Source organism: Hyaena hyaena, unplaced genomic scaffold, assembly GCF_003009895.1.
Source record: "Hyaena hyaena isolate Hyena2069 unplaced genomic scaffold, ASM300989v1 scaffold_190, whole genome shotgun sequence".
Lineage (NCBI taxonomy): Eukaryota > Metazoa > Chordata > Mammalia > Carnivora > Hyaenidae > Hyaena > Hyaena hyaena.
The window spans coordinates 2,669,351-2,694,514 of NW_024080822.1; the positions used below are offsets into that span (position 1 = coordinate 2,669,351).

The window sequence follows — 25,164 nt, forward strand, 5'->3', positions numbered from 1 at the left end:
TAACTTAGCAACCAAGCAAATATCTAGTGACCAACTGTTATAGGTACTGAAGGGACAATTAGTGCATGGAGTATGGTCTAGATGAGATAATGATCTCTGATGTCTCTTCCAGATACTTGACATTCTATGCAGTTATATGCACTATTACTTAACGCTATTTATCATAACAAATTATTTTAAGTAAGATTCTCTCATAGATGCTGGTATTCATATAATGATAATAGCGAGTTTGAGATCAAATGTTAATGCTTTCCATGTTATTTAATAATTCCTAACATAGAATGCTATCATCAGTGTGTAAATTCCTTTTCTTGGCACTGATAAAATTTTCTTTCAAGTGTCAACAGCATGGTAATTTTCAGGGTGATCTGCTTGCGTAGGCTAATTTGAACTTCCTTTATCAAGAAATCAAAATAGAAATGTATCTTAAGGATCTACCTTGAAGTCATTTTTCTTAAAAAAAAAAAAAAAAAACTTTTTAAAAGGAAGAAAAAAAGAAAGACCCAACAATTCAAAATGTATCTAAATAACTATCTTTGATTTTAAGGCGTGTCGTCTGAATCCTGCATTGGCAGATGAACTTCACTGTTTACTTATTCATCAAAGAATTTAGATCATAAGGCATTTCCACAAAGACCATCAACCCTGGAACCTTAGAACGTGTGTATTTTTATCATCGCTATGTTGTTCCGCTATTTTCCGCATTCCAAGTTACAATATCCTGGGTATTCTATTGATGACATGTTACCTTCATTCTTAAATCTGTAATTTTATAACTCGGAACCTTAGCTATAGGATCTGATTGTTAAAAGAGTCCTTTAAGATCCAGCTCTTGGCCTATAGACTGGCCTAGATCATATCAAATAGAGAAAACCACTCCCTAAAGTAAATTATTATTTTAAGCACAGAGTGTTTAAAAGATTTAGTGCAGTCTTAGCTTTAATAACTTCAAAAGTATAAATGCTACAAACTTATAAAAATATTTTGTGAATTTTTGATAGATTATTTTAATTTGTTGTTTTTCATTAAAATTTCTTTAATTTAAGGGACACCTGGGTGGCTCAGTCAGTTGAGCATCCAACTTCGTCTCAGGTTATGATTTCGCCGTGTGTGAATTTGAGCTCTGCGTCAGGCTCTGTGTTGACAGCTTGGAGCCTGGAGCCTGCTTCAGATTCTGTGTCTCTCTCTCTCTCTGCCCCTCCTCTGCTCGCACTCTGTCTCTCTCTCAAAAATAAACAAACATTAAAAAATCTTTAAGATTAGTAAAACTATTGAATAAAAAGAATTTAAAGAAACTTTCAAATGTTTTTTAATAAATTCGTGTAGCATTTATACTTCTGAAGCAATTAAGCTAAGACTATACTAAGTCTTTTGGGACATCTGTATTCTTAAAAGAAACTCTTTTAAATAACTGGATAATTTATTATAAACTTCAAAAAAAGTACATTTAAGAAATTGCTTAGACTCTTCCCTTAAAGATCTTAATCAGTATGACAACTGCTATAGTCCTGATATAATTAAGAGAGATATTTCTTTGTGCTTAGACTCATTTGCTAGATTTTAAAAAACCTCAAGATTCATTTCAAAGCAAAAATAAAATGTGAAAAACATCTCAATTAAATAATCTCTCAATATAAGAATGGTATCTAAGTATGTTAAAAATTTAAATTAGGCTTTCCTTGCATTAATGAGGTTTATAAAAACAAAAGTTGACAATATAAATAATAGGATATATGCATATGGAGAAGACTGTATAGCAATATATGTCTGAAACAGATACACTGTAAACAATCTCTTAAAGACACCTTATCAACACCTTCTCTGTAAACATACTACACTGATGTAGCTTTATTTTATAAATCACTATTGTCCTTTCCAAAGGTGGATTTAAACAGGATCTCATCTTAGTATAATTAATCCGTAGGTACCAGTTACTAAAGAAGTATGTATGGTGGAAAATTACTTGCTCTCCTCTCATGTTCTGGTTTGTCTATGTTACTTGAACTTCATTTTGCCAAGCTATAAAAAGGAAAGCAATTTCAACAGACTTAGGTCTGTGAGATACCCTCAAAAGATAACATACTTCTCCCTTAAATCTCTTAAGATGTATAAACTTAAGCCATTCCTGAAAACTAATCCCTTTTCTTTTAAAAATCTCTACTGAAGACTCCCTATTTTCCTCCAGGAACATGATTCAATTCATCAAAAACCCTTATAAGATTTCATACTACCTAGCTTACATCTCTTCTACAGTATAAGCCCACTTGCTTTGCTCTTGCTCTCCTAATACCATCCATATATAATATTCCTTCAACCGTCTGAATCTAAATTCCCAACCAATATTCTTTTCTCCACGCTTAATCCAGTCCCTTAAGCCTGTAAGAACCCTAAACTAGGAATGTAACAAGGCAGTGCTTGTTGGCTGTAACAGCACATTTAAACGATATGCAAATCTTCCTTCATGCCAAAGATCACTTTTTTGACTGCCATTAAAATACAGGTCTGAGAAGTCTCAAATGCAGGAATTTGACATGTGTCATATGTGGTAATATGCTATGCTTAAATGTCTTCAGTAAATTCAACACAGCATTTAAAATTTCAGTTTATTGTAGTTACCATAAAGGGGGTACTTCTGGCACTGATGAGCCCTTGCAAACCTGCTGCAGACCGGGGCGCACACCGTGACCTGTGAGTGTAGTCAGTCACTCTTTAATTCAAGTGAGCTGAGGCTTCCAGATCATTAATCTTAAGACAAAAAAACAAAACTTTTAAGAGTCCGTATAGCTGATAGCTCATGAAAAAGTTAAAACTTACCTTAAAAAAAGATTGAGGAGTCAAAACAGTTCTTTTTCTCATTTGCAGTATAATCTTGTAACTGCTATGGTTTAATTACACATAAGGTGAACATTACCAGTAACTGGGTTATGATGACCTCCTGAGGCTTGGTGATTTAATTTGCTTCTCTTATCTGAATGTGTCTTTTCTACATTCCTATGAAGGGTAATTCTTATTCATACAAACAGCCAACTTTTTTTTTTTCCTGAAGTGTCAAATATCATCCTGTTTTGGGAAAAAAAAGGATCAAAGAGCTATGACTAAAAGAATCCCAAAGATAAAATTTGGTTTACTAATTTTTAATCATTAACCTTTTAGAACTTATGTTTTGTATCAAGTATGACCTAGCAATGTCATAATCAATACCACTTTAGTATAGAGACTATTTTTCTTTCATGGATTTCAAACTGAATTTTTGTCCATTATTTTGTTTTCAATGTTCCTGGGAGCTATAACGAGGCAAGTGTTTTATTATCACTGTGTGGTAGATGGTGAACATTTATTAAGTGACTTGTTCATGGCCCCACTATTGGTAACAAAACACCTGTACCCTGGATCTCACCTAACGCCCCACAAGTCCACAAGACCCGATGATATAATCAAGTCCCTAAAGTCCCTGAAGTCTTTTCCCACCTCTGTTTCCCTATCTCATTCCTGCCCACCCTTCACAGCTGGGCTCCTGTCCTACTCTCCTGAATACATCTTTTTAAGCACTAATTTGGCTCTCCTCATTCACACGAAAAGTCAGATTTTTCACACAGTCATCCTATGTCTGGAGAAAGGCAGCCAACTCTATGCTTCCCTGTAGAATCCCTTAGGTGCACAGTGGTTTTGACGGAAAAAAAAAAAAAAAAGGTACTTGATAAATATTCGAACTGCCTAATGTATTTTAACCTCATTTTTTTGAGATGTAAGCACCTTAAATATCACAGAGCTCTGTGATTCATTTTTATATTTTATTGCTTCAAATGCTTCAAACTATGGGAAATCTTTGGTAAAAATAAAGACAATAAAATTTTCACAAGAACTTTACACAAAGCATTGCACAACAATGTTCTTCAATACACATGAAATAATATAGGAATGTTCAAGAGTCCTCAGTGAGGAAAGTAACTGTACAATATTCATAGTTCTTCATTTTAAAACAAAACAGGTTTCATAAATATTTAAAATATTTCCTAAGTTCTTATCACATATTAACATTTGTATTTCAATCAGTGTGTTGAACTTTATTTATATTATTATTAAAATAAAAATAATTAACAGAAGTGTGTTTTTCTGTTACCTGTGACAGCATCAAGTCCTCCCTCCCCAACCAATTCTGCTCACTTCACACAAAACTAGAGGGAGGTAACTAACATAAAAATCAATATGGTTCTCAATCAAGCCCTCTGTGGAAAAGAGGAAAATATTTCATGTCTATTGTTACACAGACATTTCTCTGGTGGTTTATTTGTGCAGTCTCAGATTTGACCAGCTTTCAGTTGATCTAAATGACTTCTCAGCTCAGGACACAACTCAATTAGCAGCAATTCCATCAGCACCTAAGCCAAGAAAGAAGGAAAAAAAAAGTAGAAAAATGTGTTTTTTTTTTTCTCCAAGGGTACACGCCTGTGTCTAACAGAAAAGTCTAATTTTAGGTCTAAGATAATTCTCCATGAAACAGTTATTCTCAAATGAATGGAACTAATATTATATAAACTCCATTTAATATCAGATTGATTTATTTCATGGTCTCCTTGCCATTTCACACCATCAACAGTATTTAGTATTATAATCAGACAGATGATGTGGAAACAGTCTATTTTGCTGAAATAGGAAAACTAAGCAGTCATACAAAAAGGTTACATGCATCTGGTCTGTGAGAAGGAGAGACTGACTGCACACCAGATCGTCGTTTTTCTTCTTCTTTTACCAAACTGACAGATAAAAATCTGAACAGATAAAAATGAAGCACAGTAAATAAATGGGCTCAGAGTTATAAGTAACAAGAATGATTAAGTATGCAACCCCATATGTGAACAGAAATGTAAAATTGAATTAATAGTTAATCCTCTGGCTGGCTTTAAATTACTCACATATAACAGATGCTTATTGGCTCTTGTCTCCTGCAGTGCATTGAATATTTTTATTATACCATGACGGGCATTTTGCTGTCCAACGAGGCTCTGAAGTGTATCTGAAAAATTAGGTTTACATTCTGTGCTATGACTGACAAGATGTTTACAATCCATAAATATTCAGTGAAGGAGACAGTACATAATGTACCCACAATAAATAAAGGCACTGGGGCAGGAGGGACATGAAGGATCAGTTCTTTCAAATGTTTAAAGAGAAAATAAGTTTGTTTAGAATTTTTCAACATCAGGCATTTATAGAAACTACAAGTTTAACACATTGCTACCCAATTAAAAATTAACCTCTCTCAACAGTGTACTTTGACAGGATTTTTAAAGCACAAAATTTATTATCTGTTCTAAAACATTTGTCTTATTTAAAAAAAAACATTACAACCACTACTGTCCTTAAGATTCTCAGTGTGATTTCTTGGCAAGGGACAAGTTTAAAAAAAAAAAACACGGTGATTATTTTTTTCATTGTAAATAATGTTTTCTGAGAGATATAAATGGAAAAACACCTTAATAAAGTTAGTTCTCCTTTTATGTCTGTACATTTCAGGATCAGAACTGCGGCCTCACCTGGAATGTTCTCAAGCAGCTTCTGCTGTGCTCTCTGTTTTGTTTCCTGACTTTGTTCTTCGCTTCTGATTGTGGTTGGAGGTGCCAATTTCCCATGTGGCCAGAAAGCATCCCGGAAAACATTGATGTAGTAAACCAACATTTGCTCACAGAAAATCCAGTTCACGGTGTCCCGGATTTGTCTTTTAAGAGAAAAACGTTTCTTGGATGAGGTTTTGAAAAATTTTATCTTCTATTCTCAAAAGGCATTTACCAGTGAGGAGGTTAAGATACAGCCCGATCTACATGTTTGATGAATAAACCAGGAATTGGATTTTTAAACTCTGGCTCTGAAAGATATTTTTATTTGGTGGTGCTGGGTAACCATTCATCGCTCGAGCTCACACTTCCATCGGTGCTAAGCATTCCGAATGTTACCCAATTAAATTGCAGTACCTTCCAATCTGTAAGGACAAGAACTAAGAGGAAACTGATTGGTCTGAAGCCTGCAACTACTCTAACTGTGCACAGTACTTCATATACCTATTTCTCTATGAAGTGATTTAAAATGAAAACGCACATTCATTTAAAGTCTGTGAAAAGTGGTGTGGAAAACGTCCCTGAGCTCCTGGAGTCTTGGGGAAGAACCTATTTTCACTGTCTCTTGTGTTGCTATGGCAGATGGTGCCGGACAGAGTGCTTTGACCCAGTGAAAGCATTTTACAGGCTCACGAGGCAAGGGGAAAAAAAGATACGACCTTTCACCCTCAAGTGAAGGACTCTGGAAAGACACACGGCTATCTAGTGTAATTCACATTTCCCTGGGAATGAAAACTTGGGCAGACATTTGACTTGCGCAGTTAACAAATAAATGGCTTTTATCTGGTTATCCATGTCTTCTACATAACACTGTTTCATTAGTCATTAGAAAAATTCTAACCCATTACAGGATTTCTGCTGTCAAGAGACAGCACAGTTCAAAGAGCCCAAGAGAAATTGTAAGATTGGGGGGGCGGGGGGAGGAGGGGAAAAGAATCCTCTTGATGGTGCCAGAAAGACCTGAAATTTCAAACTCAGTTCATGAATAACAATAAATCAATCAAAGGCCTTTAAAGAAATCTGACTTCCCAGCCTGATTTTCAGAGGGGCAATGTAAGGCTTTCAGAAATAGTATCTGAAATAGAGGTTTCAAGCATAGTACTTTGCACAGTCATCAGTTACCACTGTTGTCTAAACTCTACTATGAGTTAAAATTGTGTCAAGTCTGTTTATAACTGCATGTCTCCTAAGATACACTTCCCTACACTGCCTAGAACTGGACAATTTGTATCTAGACCAAATAAAATAATTGTATTAATTTAATGGGACTTCTGCTTTAAGAGAGAACCTACCAACTTGCCTCCCTAAGAAAAATCTACATAAAAATGCAGACACCTTTTTTTCCCCTGGAGTCATGTTTTGAGTAATTCCCTGGCACTACATGAAGAAATTAAGTAAGAAAATTTCAATTTGCAACTTAAAATTAGGTAAGTGACTCTTACCAAAGGCTATCACCTAACTACTTTCTATGAACTTAAGTCTGACTCTCCATTAGCCAAAACCATAGGAAGCTTCTGAATCAATTCTGGTACGTGAAATTATAGCTGGTACAAGGCACAAGGCACATATTGTACTACCACTTAATTTTATGATGTGTCATCTCTGCTAAAGGCAAAAATAGCAAAGGGCCAGGTGCTCCATCATTCTCTACCTGATAAAAAGCCCATTGAAATGAACGGCCTGAAAATTCTCTACATGAGGCCTCTGCTCCAAGCCCCATAAAAATAACTGCCAAATGTATTCGTCGCACACAGACTGCCACTGCTCATTTATAATTAAGAGCCAATATCATAAATAGGAGCAAGGAAAGTATGCATGATTAGCTGAAACTGACAAGGAAAATAAATTAGCAAGTCTGGAGTACTGAGATATATAGGGCCATTTTGGAATTTTCTTTATCCAAAGCCTATCTACATAACAGTCAAGAGGTTTGCCTTAGACTGAAATGGTAAATTAAACAGGCCACTTTTTGGATTAAAACAAAAGCCTATGATATAAGTCAACTAAATAAGCCAACTAATTGATTAAAAATTAATTAACAAAGGGTATTAATTAACAAAGGTTAATTAATGAATCAACAAAGGTTAATTAATTGTTTTTGTTAAAAAATCTTAGAAATAGAAGTAAATTTTGCTTATGACCACAAGGAAAATATATTCTATTTGGGAACAAATAAAAAGATAACTTGTTCTTTACTGTTTCCCTTAAAAATTTATAAGATTTACCTGATAAACATATGTACAAGGTCACTCTGATGGTTTTAACAGCTAAACTTTCACTTGGGAAAATCTGGTAATTTCATCTTAAAATATTTGGCTGTACAAAAAAATTACTCTCCCCCCTCATCTTTTAACAAATAACTCACATTTTTATTGTGCAGGAAGTCATAATGTTTATCTCTTGAAGAGTACTGGATATAAACTCTTATGTGTATGGATAATGTACTATTGCTTAGAATATACATACGGCTTACAATGGTGTTATATATCCACGTATGTTAGTAGATGGATATTAAGATATTAACTAATAAAAGCAATTACCACTTTAATGTTATCCCAACATTAGCAAGTCTGGAGTACTGAGATATATGGTATGCAAATCCATATGGTTTGCATTTCCCTCCAAATAAATACCTGCCATATGATGCTCATCGTACTTTCATTTTGGCTTAAAGTCTAAGCCTTAAACTGATTTTCATCATGCAACATAAAAACACTATACCCGAGATACTCGCACTGATCATCATGATCAAAACAGAACTTTACAGAACAGAAGTTTTTGGGATTTTTTTTGTTTTTTATTTTTTTTAAGTGATTTCTACACCCAGCTTGGGGCTTGTACTCACAACCCTGAGATCAAGGGTCACACACTCCACTCACTGAGCCAGCCAGGCACCCCTACAGAACAGAATTTTCTGACCCTGTCAGCCCAGAATGCTGATGCTAGCTCAAGCCTTTATCATCTGGTTCACCATGCATTCTGTGGGAGAAATCTTTCCTTACCCAATCTTAGAATCCTAATGGGAACAAAATGAGAAAATAGAACACCTTCAGCTAGACAGATCCCCAGCTACCTATACACAAGGTTTTGACTATTAAGGCAAAGAGTAAGGCATTAATTCAAACATTAATTTCATGCAACTCACTTGTTGATGGTCCTTCCAAAAGTCACCTGAACAAGAGCAATTAATGTTCTTCTCACCCATTTAAACACTAAAATAGAAATCAGAAGAATTATCACAGTATATCATGATTGTGACATTTTCACAGCTGCACAAAGCATAAATCTTACCACTTGACTCAATCTGAGTCTTGACACCAAGTAATGACTATGACTGAAATCTGCAGAATTTGGGTCCAGGTTAGCAAACTTCTGTCAAAAAACTGTCTTCTAAGCTTTCATTTTCTACATAGCAACTGAAGAGATGAAGCCTAAGAGTTTTTATAGCTTTTCGATGCCTAAACAACAGCTGAGCAAGCAAGAGGAAATAATACTATTTTAGATTTCTGTCTGGCTTGTTGAACCCAATTTCTAACATGCTGCTCTCAATGAGAAACATCTGTAGTCAAATGTTGACAAACATTTTGAAATATTAATGAACTGATGGGCCTAACTTCCCTTTTGGATATTAGTCTGTAGATCACTGCATACTTTTACATATTTTATGCCTTTGGGAGTAAGGTGAACTGCAAAGAGCTGAGACCCTGAGGGAGCTGTGAATTCAGCACTCTCCTGTGCTGCTTCCAGAGCATCTGGGCACAAACCACCTTCTCTAAGCCTGTTTCCTCATCTGTTTGAGGACAATATTAACATGTGTTTTGCTTTACAGATCTTGTTGACATCTTACAGGAGTGTTGTGAAAGGCTGGACAGACCTAAACTTTAATTGCTAACATGAAGACACATTTTCAAAGGTACAGAATATGAATATAAACCAGAAGGCAGCAAAGAAATGCTAGGAGGGTATTTTAGGTCTACAAATTGGAATCTAACCCAAATTTTCTGTCTATATAAATTCACATCTATTCACTGAAATGTTTGGCTATTCATACATAAGCAAATGAGAAATTCAGGTTTGGCTCTTGGACTTCAGGGCTCCTGCCCCAGTAGGAAAACATAAAAGGGACTAAATCTACCAACACCTCTGTAAGAGGCAAACCACCCAAACAAAATTAACAATTAACACGGACTTGGCACTAGGCTTTAAAACATTCCAAAGTCATTTCTAACTTTTTACATGGATCTAAGTGTCCAGTTAAAGTAGTGTTGCTAGGCTGTCAAGTAAAAGTCTGATATACTGGAATCAGAACTATGTTTCAAAGATGCCTTACATTTTTTATGGAATTCAGAGCACGCTGGTAGCGTGCAGATCTGTTCATTTTAGGCTGGCATTGAGGCTGGGGGGAGCACGCCTGCCGGTGCTGGTAACCTCACTCTGGCTTTCCAGGGCAGGAGAGGGGCAGCTCATACGCAGAGGGCCTGAGGACACAGGCAGCTCTAAGAAGAATGCCTGACAGCCAAGGGACAGTCATAAATATTTTAAAAAGCTGTATTACTGACTGATCCCCTTTTGTAGACTGAACTAGAGCAGGAACCAAAAATGCCTTTGGTGCAAACTCTCTCCCATCACTGATACGCCCTTACTGCTTTCTCCAATCCTCTCCGAGTCCCCAGTCCCCGTACCACACAGGGACCAGCCTTAATTTTCCTTCCAAGGGCTCATCTGTTCAGGCGCATAAGCAGCTGCAGCAACACTGGGATTTTGCTGATGGCAAATATATCACAACTCATTATAAATGATGTTCTATTTATTCCCCCTCTGAAATGTCACTAGCAAAACCAAATATGCTTCTAAGTGGGCGTGTGGTGGAGGAAATCCAAGATGCAAAGACAAGACTTTGGGCCCTGCTCCCATCCACCGCGTCTCTGGGTCCCTCGGTGTCACAAAGCGCACATCGACCAGAGGCTGAGATGGCGCTTCCTCATTCTTATCAACTCCGTGAGAAATAGCAAAGACTCACGATTTAATAAGCCAGATTTCACTGAGGAAGAGTCAGATTTTGGGCGGAGGGCTCGTTTTTTCTGCCTAGGCTGAACCTAACTAAACATCAGTATAGATCTTAGAGTGTCTAAAATATGGAACAGGGATAGATAGCTTTTTCATCTGAAAGGATCTCTGGTATTTGGATAATATTCTATCAGAGATTATTTCTTCATTTAACCATCCCCCACTTCTAAAGTTCAGCCTAGTTCTAAATTTCCATTCCTGAAATTATGTTAAAATGAACATCTTTATGTATAAATCTCTGCCTGTAGTTTAGAACTGGGTCTATGGTTTAATGTGAATTACATTTTTGGAACCCCTGCAGTGAAAGTTCACTGAAGGAAGAATCTGTATCTGATCTATTTTTGTTTCTCCTTATAGAGTGACATCTAAAACACATGCTCCCAAAGTGTCTGCTGTTTTAGCTTTGGCTTATTAATGATCAAAATAATTAATTCTCGCACTTAAAATGTTCTTCCTGTTCATCCATCAGTGCATCCATCCGGGCATTTTATTGATCACCTACTATGCATGAGGCATCATAGCAGATGGTGAGGACTAAGACACATAAAACATGGTCAAGTTTATAACAGTCCTTGAAGTTTTTCAACTGCTAATAATTCCTTAGGTGATACTTTAAGGGACATACAGTAAGAAGAGAAGCCCAGCCCCATTTCCTATACAGGACCAACCCCCAGCCCACATTCTTCACCCCAAGGCAAAAGATGCTAATCTGGGCAGATAGCACAGGACAGTCACAGGACAACATATCACTGGCTGGTGACATTACGGGGCCTTAGCAATGCTGACTCCTCACATGACGAGGTGGTTGGTTGTGCCTTTAGGCACCTGTCCTATCTCTAGCTAGTCCTGAGGCTCTCGGTACACGGAGGACACTGGTCTCATGGTTCAGAGTGCTGGGGGGCTGTGGAGGGAGTGTGTGGGCAGAGGGTCCTACTCAGGACTCAAGACTCAGCCACCCAGCAGAGGTTGACCTTTTATCCAAGTACCACTTTGGGGAGAAGCGCTTGTGTGCATCTTAACTTGGCTACTTTGATCCTCTTTTTGCCCTTGTTTCTTCTAAGTACATCTCCCTCAGGTACTCCTAGGGTGACGTTTCTCAGCCTTGGCACTAACTCTTTTGGACCGGCTAGTTCTTTGCTGTGGGTGGTTGACCTGGGCCCTCGAGGGCAATTAACAGCATCCTCTGCCTCTCTCCACATGATGCCAAGATCGCAAGTTGTAACAACCACAAGTATTTTCAGATATCACCAAATGTTGTTCCCCCCGCCCCCCCATAACTGCTCCTCTCCGGGAACACAAGTAGCTGAAAGGCAGGCTTGAGGCGTTTCCTGTGTCCCTGGCCACAGTACACCCTCACAGCACCAAAACCTCGCCTTTTATCAACAGGGCTCCCTCCCCAGCTACGCAAAATTATTTTTCCTATACCTTTAGGTGATAAAGCAATAAGCCTATGCTAAATCACATAAAAAAGAAATTCAAAGCATTTTATATGTATTCAGAGGAACATGGTACAGGGTAACTCAGGACCCAAAGTTCCCCAAGCACAGAGGCTGTGGCCTCAGTTCTCTCACAGTATCCGGTTGGCTCTTAAATGTGTTTGCTGATAAGTGAATGGATATAGATGCGCATGTGATTCAGGAATAAAGGGATATCACCAGAGTGTGGGTGAGTGTGGGTATATAACTACTTAACCAGCAAATACCATTAAATAATAACAAAAGGCTTACTTCCTCGAAGTTCAAAGATCTCCCCGATCAACATGAAACAAGGCTCAGCCAAGGCGTCTTTCCTCCCATCCACATCATCGCCATAATCTGACAGGTCACTGTCCTCTTCTGTCTCCTCCTGGGGATGCAGAAAGGTCAAAGGAAGTCACTTATCCCACAAAGTTGGTGGAGTTGCTCTTTTCTTTCAGTGTAAGTTCCAACCTATGTGCTCACACATCAACCTTGAACACTCTTGACTTTCCTACATACAGAAATCTCTGCATTCTCAACACAGGGCGAAATCTATACAGAACCCCAGTGAAAAGCTTGATGTTAAAGGCTTATTCAAGGTTCAAAATAATTTTGAAAAACCTGTATCACTGTATCAGTAAGGAGTGAATTAGACAACAAAAGAGTTTTGTAACCATTTTGAGTTTCAAAAGTAAGGCTTTTTGACTTAAGAGCAATTATTTAAAATTCACTGCTTCTTAAAAACATGTGTATTTCAAACTAACATCATTTTTTTGTAAAGTTCATTTTATTGAGAGAGAAAGACAGAGGGTAAGCAGGGGAGGAGCAGAGAGAGAGGGAGACATAGAATCCAAATCAAGCTCCAAGCTCTGAGCTGTACGCACAAAACCCAATGCGGGGCTTGAATTCACGAACCGTGAGATCATGACCTGAGCCAAAGTCGGATGCTTAACCAACTGAGCCACCCAGGCGCCCCAGTAATTTATTATTTTAAAGCTCTAACTCAAGCTGATTCTGTACTTCAGTCAGTCTCATTTCCTGATCTGTATATTAGCAAGTTTCAGTTCAAAACTGATTATACGCCAGGCACCAGGCTAGCACAGATAGGTGTGATGCGGACCCAGACTTGCGGTGGCTCAGCATGGTCTGGAGAGACCGGCAAGTATACATGCGCTGTTTCTACATGCAGGGCGACGTGCTGTCACAGAAGCACAAACACGGGCAGTGGAAGGACACTAAACACCGTTCTGATGTCTGCAGAGGCAACGGCGAGGCTGTGGCGCCATGCAGAGGGCTGATAACAGCACTGTGTGGGACTGGAGGAGCAGGGGAAAGGACCGAGAAGTCACAGAGGCAGGAGGAGTTCCCAAAACTCCACAGCAACGTCACATGCTACAGAAGAGGTGGAAGAAGGTGAAAACAGAGAGGGGGCTGCTGGCACTCTTAGAGAATAACCTCACAGAGTGACTGAGCCTCAGTGTTAACTCCAAGAGGTTCAGGAATAAATGGGAGGTCATGAAGGAAAGCCTACCCATTATGGGCATACATGACATATACAGCTCTGAAGGGCAGAGATGGGAGAGATGCATGGGGGTGAGCAGGTTTATAGAGACCCGAGCACCGGTGTGGATATGCTCTGCGATGTGTAGAGATCTCTCCCAGCTCAGAATGCAGTCAAGTAGCACGCTCCTGCCCATTGTCAGCGCCTTCTGTCCAAACTCATTAAACCAGTCCTGGTGAAGAGGCAGTGGCATTTGGTGATGAACGCCAAGGAGGCAATGAATGTCTCCATAAAGAGATGCCAAATCTTAGCAATGGTCTTGAGCGATTTGCTGAAGAGCCAGAGACAGGGCTTCAGTGTCCTAAACGTGAGCTAAGAGCTTGCTCTGCAGGGAAGCCTGAGCTCCAGAATACAAATTTGCAAATATCTATAGCCTCTCTTTAACCCATAAATGTCACTCCCAGACTCCTCTGGCTTCAGAATATCCCATGACCTTCCATTCCCTGAAAATAAATTCTGCCCTCCTCAGCCTGGCATGACCTTGCCCCCACTTCTACTCTTTGCCTAATCTTCCATTAATTATCTCCCTCCTCTCTAGTCCCATCACCTACTAACTGTTCCTCTCAAGCCGGCCTTCCCATAATGACAACCCCCATCTTCAGGGACAGCTGATCCACCACTTTTACTGGGGCTCCCATACAACTTGCCATCCACATTTCGCCTACCGATCTTGTTATTACTCTTTTCTGTACCACAACTCTTGCAAATGGCTTATAGGGGAGCACAAGCAGGTGTCCCCAAAATATGACAGTCATCATAACTGAAAATGGATGCGTCTTCTTTCCCCCCTCACTAGTAGCATGCTTTTAACAAATATCTGGTACTTAAAACAGCCTTCAGGGATGCCTGGGTGGCTCAGTCAGTTAAGCACCCAACTTTGGCTCAGGTCACCATGGGTTCATGGGTTTGAGCCCTGCGTCAGACTCTATGGTGACAGCTCAGAGCCTGGAGCCTGCTTTGGATTCTGTGTCTTCCTCTCTCTCTAACCCTCCCCTGGCTCATGCTGTTTCTCTATCTCAATAATAAATAAAACATAAAAAAAATTTAAAGAAAGCCTTCAAAAAGATGTGCCTAAGTCTGCAAAAATGGCACAACTGGGGTGCATGCATGGCTCCGTTGGTTGAACATCCGACTCTTGATTTCTGAGATAGAGCCTTGTGTGGGGCTCCCCAATGAGCGTGGAGCCTGCTTGGGATTCTCTGTCTCTCCCACTCCTCCACTTGCTCTGTCTCTGTCTCTCTCAAAATAAACAAACATTTTAAAAAATGGCATAGCCTTTTGGCAGCTCACCTCTTGATGTGAGAAGAAGTCCCGAGGAAGTCTTTCCAAAAATGAGGATAATGAAAACGTGGATTTTTTCCCCTGCACATCAATAACCTTGAGGTAGTCAGGAGAAGGGCTCAAAAAGGCATAAAGTGCTTCGCTCTGACACAGTCTTTCATCAGAAAGCAGATTCTGTGGAGTAAAGAGGGTGCGTTACTCCCAGGGAGGACCATGTCTGTGATGGAAACCACAAATAAAGGTGAGCAAGGCACAAAGGACTGTGCTGGGGGTTTATCTTCCCCAATTCTGAACCCCAGACTACTTCCCCCTCCCGCTGAAACAACATCTGAGGTTAATTCTGGTGATCGCAACCCTCCCCATGTAAACCCTCCCCAGGGTGAAAGCACCTAATCATCCTGCTGGGGGGGATATTGTATGGACAACAGAATCCACTCGGTTTCCACGCCAACAAAAAACTCGTGCTTTGCACACAGCTGACAGATCCAGGGCCACCGCCTCTGAACGTCACCTTCACCTGCCTGTGTCCGAACAACTTACATACTGTCCTCTGCGCAAGGACACCACTGAACCACCCTATTGTGGCTGTGTTCAGATTTTGTACAATCGCTGTGAGTGGTCACACGCCACTGCCTACTGGGCAGTAGTTTTATTCCACTGCTGTCTTCCAAGCAGTGCCTGTTTACATCATTACCTAACTGTTTTTATTGGCCCTTAAACTGGAAACTCCCTCAAGTTCTTTATGTGCCTATCTGGCCTTCAGAGATAGGAAAGAACATAAGTTATGTTTATGGACAAGCAAGTGCTACTGATAGGAAGATTAACAATATGACCACAAGAATGTCTAAATGTCTAGTATTAAAAGATACAGGTTTTTTTTTTTTCTTAAAGATTTTATTTTTAAGCCATCTCTATACCCAGCATGCGGCTTGAACTCATAACCCTGAGATCAAGAGTCACAGGTTCCACCAACTGGGCCAGCCAGGTGCTCCCAAAATACAGGATTTAATATGATTTCACTCATATGTGGAATTTAAGAAACAAGCAAATGAGGGGAAAAAATAGAGGCAAAGCAAGAAACAGACTCAACTATAAAGAACAAAAAAATGGTTACCAGAGGGAAGGTGGGTAGGAAGATGGGTGAAACAGGTGATGGGGATTAAGAAGTGTACTTGTCCCTGGGTGCCTCAAATGGTTAAGTGTCTGACTCTTGACTTCGACTCAGGTCATGATCTCATGGTTTGTGAGTTCGAGCCCCACAATGGGCTCTGTGCAGACAGCACGGAGCCTGCTTGGGATTCTCTCTTGCCCTCTCTCTCTTTTAAAAAAAAAAAAAAAAGATGTTACTTTTTTTTCTCCCTCCCTCTCTCTCTCTCTCTCTGCCCTTTCCAAACTTCTGGTTTCTCTCTTTCAAAAATAAATAAATACACTGAAAATAAACAGGTAAATAAATACACACATAAATGAATGAATGAATGAATGAATGAATGAATACTTGAAGAAACACAATACAGGGTTTAGGAATAAAGAGACCAATGGAAAACAGTGACCCATTTATGATGCAGTCCCGCTCGGGGAGAGGGACACTGGGAACACTCACTGTGCTTCTGCTACCAGAGCCTGTGGTGGCAGAAGACGTTACGTTCTAGTCTCAGAGGATTTGGTCCCTGACGGTCACATGACACGTGTTCAGGCAAAGGTTGATTCTGATAAACTCCATGACCTTCCCTACAACAGGCACCTCTGAGAACGCCCCATACTGCCATCCGGGGACCGGGGTCCGAGGGCACAAACACTCCAGTGGTTGTTAGCTTCCTCTGTCTGGAAACAGGCCTGATCTGCCTCAGAGACAATGAGATTAAGGGGGATGAGGAGTGGGTGTCACTACTGCCTTCCCTGACCCCGGAGCCTTTATTTATTTTGGAGAGCCTCAAATGTTCAGTTGTATGTAAGGATGGATTAGAAAGAGTGAGATATTTTCCACCTAATTCGATTTCCTTTAGCTGATCTATACTCTCCAGCACTGTTTATAAGATAAAGAAATGATGACTAAGTCTTGAACTTACTGCAATCAGTATAGATAAAGAAATCATTAAGGGTAATAAGACTGTGGCCTGTATTATATTCTATTATGAAGGAAAATAATCAAATACACAGGAAAATTCAGAAATTCTCAAAGATGTCTGTGGGGCAAGCTATAATTTCTTTTAACTCTTTTTTTTTAAGTAGGCTCCACACCCACATGGGGCTCAAAATCACAACCCTGAGATCAAGATCAAGTGTCACCTGCTCTAACAATTGAGTCAGCCAGGCACCCCTGGGGTTTTACAACAGTTTTTAAGCTCTTTGGGGATGGCATCCCATTCCCAACTCCTTCCGTGCAAACACTTAGAGCATGCTGTCCTATTCTGATGAAGATCTAAGGTGACTATCCAGTGAGTGGGTGATGGAGAAAGGCGTAAGGCATTCCAAGAAAAGGCAAGAAAGGGCACAGCACATGCACACCAAGAAGCAGGACAGAGCACGGCTGGGGAGAGGGGGTAAGCAGAGTACGTATGTAAGGAATGGGGAAGGTGGTAAGCAGGAATGAAGGACACACGTGACAGCATGGCCGAGAATGGCTGGCTAGATTATTAAGTATCTGTATGGTTGGTATGCTTCAGTAGGGAACCATTTGTCATAAACAAACATTCACATAAACAGGTGGTCACTGGAATCCCTTTTTCTGGAAGGTCCTGTGAACTCAATAAAAGACTAAGCATTTCACATCTTTTCCTGTTTGCAGATAGTGGGATAAATACTTCGAAACTGGAGTCTGCAGTACAACCTTGCAAAATACATTCAATAGTTAGTGCTTTCAAGTAGTCTTTGAGGAAATGGAAAACGATCCAAATCTTTACTTCCTGGTTTGAAATCAGCTTGATTACAAGACAAAAGGCCACTTGGAACCGGTTTCATCTGGTTTAGCTGCAGATTATTCTTGCTCTGGGCTATGCCCACAGGACCTACCAGGACACAGTGCGGCAGAGGGCGGCTTCTCTCTCTCCTGGCCCAACAGCAGAGCTCACTAACCCATTTCCATCACCCACCATCTCATAAGGGCACATCACCACACTCCCTGCACCCAGAAACAGCAGGCCCAGAGTGCAGTCTCTGCCAAAAACAGGAAAGGCCAAACAAGCCGAGACCCTCTGGGACACCAGAGGCTGGAAGGAAATGAAAGAGTCGGCTGGGGGATTTGAAAGCTACACACCTGAAGCTTAAAAATCTTGGGATTTTAAATAATACACGCGTTTCACAAGCAAGATTTTAACTCATCTGAATGATTCACTCGGGCACTATGATCCAGTGGGGTTAATTATTTCCCAGACATTCTGAATCAGCAACAAAATGGTAGGATTTCAGTTTTAAATTCTCATGTAAGAGCATTTAAACACTGATGATTCTCTAACCCAGTTCTGCCATAATTGAACTCAGAACAGTTTTCTAAGGTGTAGGTTATTTTATTTCCTAAGGGAGGTTTATATATTATATACACATGTTATATAATATTATAAAATAAGTATTATAAAATAAAATTTCCCCTTGGGAAATAAAATAATTTGTATCTTAGGAAAACTTTAGAATACATACATACAAACATATTTAGAGAGACAGAGGGAAGGAGAAAGATATGAATATATGGGGGGGAAAAGACTAACACTTTCAAAGCAGCTCTGACGTTATTTTTTTACAAATTTTTTTTCAGTGTTTATTTTTGAAAAACAGAGAGAGACAGAGCACGAGCGGGGAGGGGAGGGGACAGGGAGAGAGAGAGGGAGACACAGAATCTGAAGCAGGCTCCAGGCTATGTGCTATCAGCACAGAGCCTGACGGTGGGGCTGGAACTCATGAACCATGAGATCATGACCTGAGCCAAAGTTAGATGCTTAACCAACTGAGTCACCCAGGCGCCCCTGACATTAACTTATGTTAACAATGACCCACACTTCTGATTCAACAACTGTATTTTAATACAGCTTTTACGAAGAATTTGGCAACATCCACTATTTAAAATCTCAGGACTTCTAGCTACCACTACATAGGCAAAAAGTGTTTCATGAGGCAAAGTTTAATGCCTCCAAAAAGAGCTTTGGGGTCCACGGTTTGAGTAGTTTAACTATACTCTGCATATATAGAGGGCCCAGCAAAGGAAAAATATATAGTGGTTACTACTAAGGGTAGTGTATCTTTGGCCTTATTCTCTAAAAGCAGACTGAAGGCAAATAATAAAGCATTCAGAGGAAATTAGGAGAATATCTTTAGGTCCTCAGAGTAGGCAAAGATTTCCGAACAAGCAGAAAGGCAAAACCACAAGAGAAAAAACTGATACTGTGAACTAAATTAAAATTGAGAACTTCAGTTCATTAAGTCATTAAGAGAGCGAAAAGGCCATTCACAGAAAGAAAGTAGATCTCTGCAACATAAATGGTCTGACAAGAGATTGACCCTCAAATCACATGCAGAACTCCCACAAAGTGGTAGGGAAAAGATCAGCAACAGGAGACAAAAGCAGACTCAACTTGACAAGACCCTTCACAGAAAAAACTATCCAAATGGCCAATAACACACAGGCTGGTGCTTCAGTCATTAGCTGTCAGGGAAATGCAAATTAAAACCACAACAAGATACTATCACCCACCCACCAGGATGATTAAAAAGAACAAAGGAGGGGCCCCTGGATGGCTCAATCAATTAAGTGCCCCTATTGGCTCACGTGATGATCTCATGAGATCAAGCCCCGAGTCAGGCTACACGCTGAGAGTGGAGCCTGCCTGGGATTCTCTCTGTGTCCCTCCCCCACTCACATGCACACACATGTGCACGTTTTTCAAAATAAATAAATTAGCTTTTTTTTTGTTTTTAAGGAACACAGCAGAGAGTCAGTGGCAGTGGTGATGGGAGGAATCAGAACCTTACACACTGGGGTGACAGTGTAAAACCTAAGAAACCCAGACCCGTAGGTATAACATGACATATATCCACTAACAGGCAAGTACCAGAAGTTTATAAAAATGCTCTTCGTAATGGCCTCAACTGGAAACCATCCAAATGCGTGTCAACAATGCAAATGAATGACTCTAGTATGTTCGCACAGTGAGAAATCTACACAACAGTGACAACAAATGATCTGCAACCATAACAGCGCTGGGAGCAGTCCCCTGAACACGTCGAGTGAAGGAAGTCAGACACAAAGGAGTCCATACTGCATGATTCCGTTTATACAAAGTGCAAAAACAGGTCTGTCCATGTTGGAGGTTAGGATGGGGACGGCCCTGGGTTGGGGCATGAGGTGGGGGGTGGGGGCAACGACAGGAAGAAAGCTGGGGGCACTGGCGGTATCCTGTTTCCCAGACTGGGTGCTACTGTGTGCACGTGTGCTGCGTGTGTGACAAAGGAGAGTGTTGTACACGTGATTTCTATACCGTACATATTCTCTATTTTGTGTATTTTGTGTGTATAGCAGACTTTCATTACAAACAAACAAGCCAACCGGAGATATTTTGAGGATCTGGCATGACCTGTGAGCACCGGAAGCTAATGAGCCAGCTCTTAGAATAGTGACAATTTAACCCCAAAATAACTAATTTTTCCTCTCGGACCCAAAACTTTTCAGTTGCTTACCTGTAAAAACTTATTTAATTGATTCTTTGACTTTTCCATAAACTTGTGATCTATAGATTTGAAAGGCAGCTTGCTAAGAGAAGGCAACTGGACTTTTTTTAAAGATGGGAAACACTGTGGAGGAAAACATAAAATGTTAGCATCTCAGTCATATTTTTATCTTAGGGGGAAAAGAAGTTCAGAATTATAATTAGAACAAACCAAGTATCTTCTTCCTGTTCTCGCTCCTCTGAGATTTAAGAACAGAAAATCCTCCTGTTCTAATCAGGCTTTAAGGAATGAGGAGGAACAGGACATTTGATGAAAAAAAGGCTGTAGTGCATCCCGAGGCCCACAAAGGCCTGGGCAGTCCTGAGGCCAGGCAGGCCCGAAGCGGGGCCGATCGGGTAGGTTTGTACACTGGCGCGAAACAGCACAGTGCTTTAGGCGGGCACACCTGGCTCACAGACAATTTTTCTGTTAGGATGTGCCTTGTTCACAACATCTCTGTCTGTGGACAAGTTATCGACGCTGACAAAAGAATACAAGGAAACAATGACAAAAGAATATGAAAGAGAGTAACCAGGCTTATAACTTTCTTACCGCCTTTCGCTGGCCAACTGCAACAAGTCTATTAATAATAATGCCGCATATTAATAAACAGTAACAACAGACTTCCCTTTGTGGATGAAGACACTGTGCTAGCAGCGTGGCGTGTATACCACCACCTCTAAGAGTTGGCAATTACTATTCAGTCCCCTTCCACATGAGACAATTAACCATCAGGATTAAAACCCAGATCCGTCTGACCACAGAGTCTGTGTCCTTAATGCCAATTCCCAAACGCCCCAGACTCTGCTGCCGGGAGCCGAACTTCATCACCCACCTGACGGCACAGCCCAGGGGGTCGACAAGAGACGACCACACAGCAGTTCTCTGAAAGTGAAGCTACTGCTATCTCTTCTGCAAGTCAATCAGCTTACGTTTCAGCTTATTTTTCTTACTGGGCCTTTCCCGGTGACTTAGCAGTTAGTTGATCATTAAAGGCATCCTAAAGAAAACATGTCCTTGTAAAAGTTTACAGAAAGGGTAGATACTAAGAAAGTAGTCACGCTTCAATTTCTCTAAAGAATAGGCTCTACCTGTCTCAGCTATAACAAATGAAACTAGCAATATAGAAAACAGAATTAACCCTCTAGCTTGTAAGGCATAGAAATATTAAGATTAAAGATTAACTCTAAAAAGTAAAAGAGCAGAAATGCAAGAAAATAAGCAGAAAGTTTCCTCATGGATGAATTCCCTGAAAAACATTCTGAGAATAGAAACAAAAGCTTGGCGCAAACATATAGGAAGTAGAAAGCATATATAAGCTTGCTGAAAAAGAATCAATAAACTGTCCTGACTGGTTCACTCGAGCTGTGTCCCTTCCTTCGCGCTGATGCTGTCCATCCTTTGGGGTCTCCTGGACAGATCGGAGTGGGTCTCTGACACTCTGTCCCCGTTTCCAAGCACTGGCCTTCATGAAGGCACCGGGGCCGTGTGAATGTGCTTAATAAAACCAGCTGGCATGGAAAAGTCAGTGAGCACGGAGTCTGCCTGCCACAGCCGTTAGTGCTGCTGTCACCCTTGGTGCACACAAGGGTCACAGTAGCACCCACTGGCCTGGCTGTAGCAAGAGAAGTCATGGGACAAGTCACTCATCAAGCACACATAAGTGTTTCGGGTGCTAGAAGAGGAAAAACTAGCCCTTCCAGCGCAGCCCACTGAAGGACCGGCAGTACCATGGCATGTGCCCAAGGATATGTATAAATCAGGGCTCCAATTCAGGGTACGGTTGTAGAGAAACGAAACAGGCACTGAGAATCAGAAGGGAAGACTGCAATTCACTGGGGACCTGAAAAGGTGCTTCCTGTCACAACTGTCAACAGGAAGGGTTCACATTCAAAAACACGAACACTCACATGATACTAATTTCTAAGGGCAAGAAAAGAACCCATCGATCAGCTACAGGTTACAGAAAAAGAGACAATGAGACAAAACGATAGACATGGAATTTTATAAGGTTTATTTCCTCTAAGGCTTCGGTCTACTTGTTTTTGATTTAGTAAGAATATTTTCCACATATGTTTTAGTTCAAAACCTCCTCTCAATTCCTTTCTCTCCTTCCTTCTGTTTTTGCCAGCGACTGATACTAAACTTTGGTTTCACAATGGTTTGTCATAGGGCAAACAACACAATTTTCTGCAGTGTCAATTATACTTAACAATTTTGGCAAAGATTGAATCTTCTACTGAGATCGGCAGTTTGCTTTCCACACTGCCAGGGTGACCAGAGTCCACTGGAGAAGTACTATACTCGGACACTTGGTTGTGGCCACCAACCTTTTAAAAGCATGTGAGGAGGTTACAGAGGACACGCGCAGAGCAAGTAGAGTTGGGAGGTAACCAAAGCCATATAACGTCAGTGGTTCGTTCATCTGTCCGTGCCAGATGGATCGCAGGGAAGCTGACTGGAACGGCAATGCTAAAAACCAGCCAAGGTGAGCATGACCAGGCTTGGCTGGGATCCCTATTGATTAAAGTATGAATAAGCAAAACACGTACTTTGCTTGCACTCATGATGCTCTCCAGCAGCTCACCGCTTTAGTATCATGCTTCTCAAAGCACCAGCTGTCCCACAAACAAAGCCAAAGGTGGACAAGTCACAGATCCAGTGACCGGAAAACCCTATGCAGGAACTCCCTACCTAGAAAGCCACATCAGCTTGGAACCCACCCGCCTAACCACAACTCTGGAAGAACTCAATAGCTCCTTGGTACAGTGAAGGAGGATTGGAAGAAGAAGTCAAAGGGAAACATTTCTAAGTTTGCTGTATGGAAAAAGACATTTTTCTAAGTTTCATTACAAAGTATCCAATTTCTCTTCTGGGATTTATGGAATAGGTAAATGAAGTAAGGGCCTTATTAAAATTTTTCATGAAGTTTAAGATCATGTTTTAAATTTCGTTTTCATTAGAAATATTTTCTCTTACATTAATGGGGATGCCTAGTAATCCCCATTGTTACATAAGCTCGCTATTTTATTTATTTTTATTTTTTTTAATGTTTATTTATTTCTAGGAGACAGAGAGAGAGACAGCGTGAGCAGGGGAAGGTCAGAGAGAGAGGGAGCCATGGACTGAAACAGGCTCCAGGCTCTGAGCTGGCAGCCAGCACAGAGCCTGACGCGGGGCTCAAACCCACGAGCCGTGAGATCATGACCTAAGCGAAAGTCGGACGCCTAACCGACTAAGCCACCCAGGCGCCCCTTTAAACTCGCTATTTTAGAAGGTGTGGTGGGTTTTTTTTTTTTCCATTTGTCAAAGGAAACTTGAATTTATCTTAGAATCTTTATTTAAGGAGGAAAAAACCTTTTTATATCATAAAACAGATAAGACCACATTAAGTGAATATTTATTTTTGGTGGTACGTATTCAAAATTAATTTAAATTTTTTTCTCTGGTTAAACTAATTATGAATGGAAATAATCAACAGTCTGATTGGGGTCAGACTTTATCAGATTAAAGTCTGAAAGTTGACATATAGAAAATAAAACTTGAAAATTTGAAAACAAATAAAAGCACTTGAAGAAGTTACAGTATTCATAAGATAGTGATTAAAAGGGTTTAAAAAATCCCCTTAGGAGAAGAGGTTAAAGGAAAGAGACATATTTCATTTTCAGAAGAGGAGTCTGATAGGTGACCACAGGATTTTACCAATAGTCAATTCATTCTGAGCCAGAGAACAATAAACAGAAACAGAAGTAGAAGTGACTGAAGAGCTTATCAGTTGCTGGAGAAGAGGGCAGGCACCTCCAGCAGGAGAAGAGATGCAAGTCCTGAGAAAGATGGAAGAATACGGAATGGAAAGTAAGATGACCTGGATTCCAATCCTGGTTTGTCCACTATGTACATGTCCTATAATAAACTGACAGAACTCTCGGGTCAGTTCCTCTCATGTTAAATTAAAAGAAGGACCTAGATTAGAAGCTTTCTAATGTTTTTAACTGAAACTCACAGCAGGAAATACATGCTACATTGCAACTCGCACATATTTTTTTTTCCTTTTTTAAAAAAGTTTTTTTCTTCTTACAAATAGTTTATTGTCAAGTTGGTTTCCATATAACACCCAGTGCTCATCCCCATGAGTGCCCTCCTCCATGCTCATCTCCCCCCTCCGCCCCCCCACATCCATCAGACCTCAGTTTGTTTCTCAGCATTCAAAAGTCTCTCATGGTTTGCCTCTCTCCCTTTCCCCCACCATTTCCCCCCTTCTTCTCCCCCATGGTCCTCAGTTAAGTTCCTCCTAATCCTCCTATACGTGCAAACACATGATATTTGTCCTTCTCTGCCTGACTTATTTCGCTCAGCATAACACCCTCAAGGTCCATCCATGTTGCTACACATGGCCAGATTTCATTCTTTCTCATTGCCAGGTAGTATTCCATGGTATAGATAAACCACATCTTCTTGATCCATTCGTCCGTTGATGGACACTTAGGCTCTT

The 25,164-nt window shown here is 40.4% G+C and overlaps 2 protein-coding genes and 1 pseudogene across 2 annotated transcripts in view; 2 read left to right on the forward strand and 1 right to left on the reverse strand.

The window, feature by feature from the left end:
• LOC120237796 (LRP2 binding protein) overlaps positions 1-5,592 on the forward strand; it is a 29,365-nt gene extending 23,773 nt beyond the window's left edge. The window contains exons 9-10 of the mRNA XM_039241222.1: positions 548-660; positions 5,515-5,592. Of these exons, the coding sequence (XP_039097153.1) occupies positions 548-613 (66 nt within the window). The 3' untranslated portion in view covers positions 614-660; positions 5,515-5,592. The remainder of the gene's footprint in view (positions 1-547; positions 661-5,514) is intronic.
• SNX25 (sorting nexin 25) overlaps positions 3,778-25,164 on the reverse strand; it is a 46,402-nt gene continuing 25,015 nt past the window's right edge. The window contains exons 7-13 of the mRNA XM_039241193.1: positions 20,643-20,756; positions 14,988-15,152; positions 12,407-12,524; positions 8,758-8,824; positions 5,535-5,716; positions 4,914-5,014; positions 3,778-4,379 (exon numbers count right to left, since the gene is read on the reverse strand). Coding sequence (XP_039097124.1) covers positions 4,299-4,379; positions 4,914-5,014; positions 5,535-5,716; positions 8,758-8,824; positions 12,407-12,524; positions 14,988-15,152; positions 20,643-20,756 — 828 coding nt within the window. The 3' untranslated portion in view covers positions 3,778-4,298. The remainder of the gene's footprint in view (positions 4,380-4,913; positions 5,015-5,534; positions 5,717-8,757; positions 8,825-12,406; positions 12,525-14,987; positions 15,153-20,642; positions 20,757-25,164) is intronic.
• On the forward strand, positions 20,921-23,444 carry LOC120237790 (annotated as a pseudogene).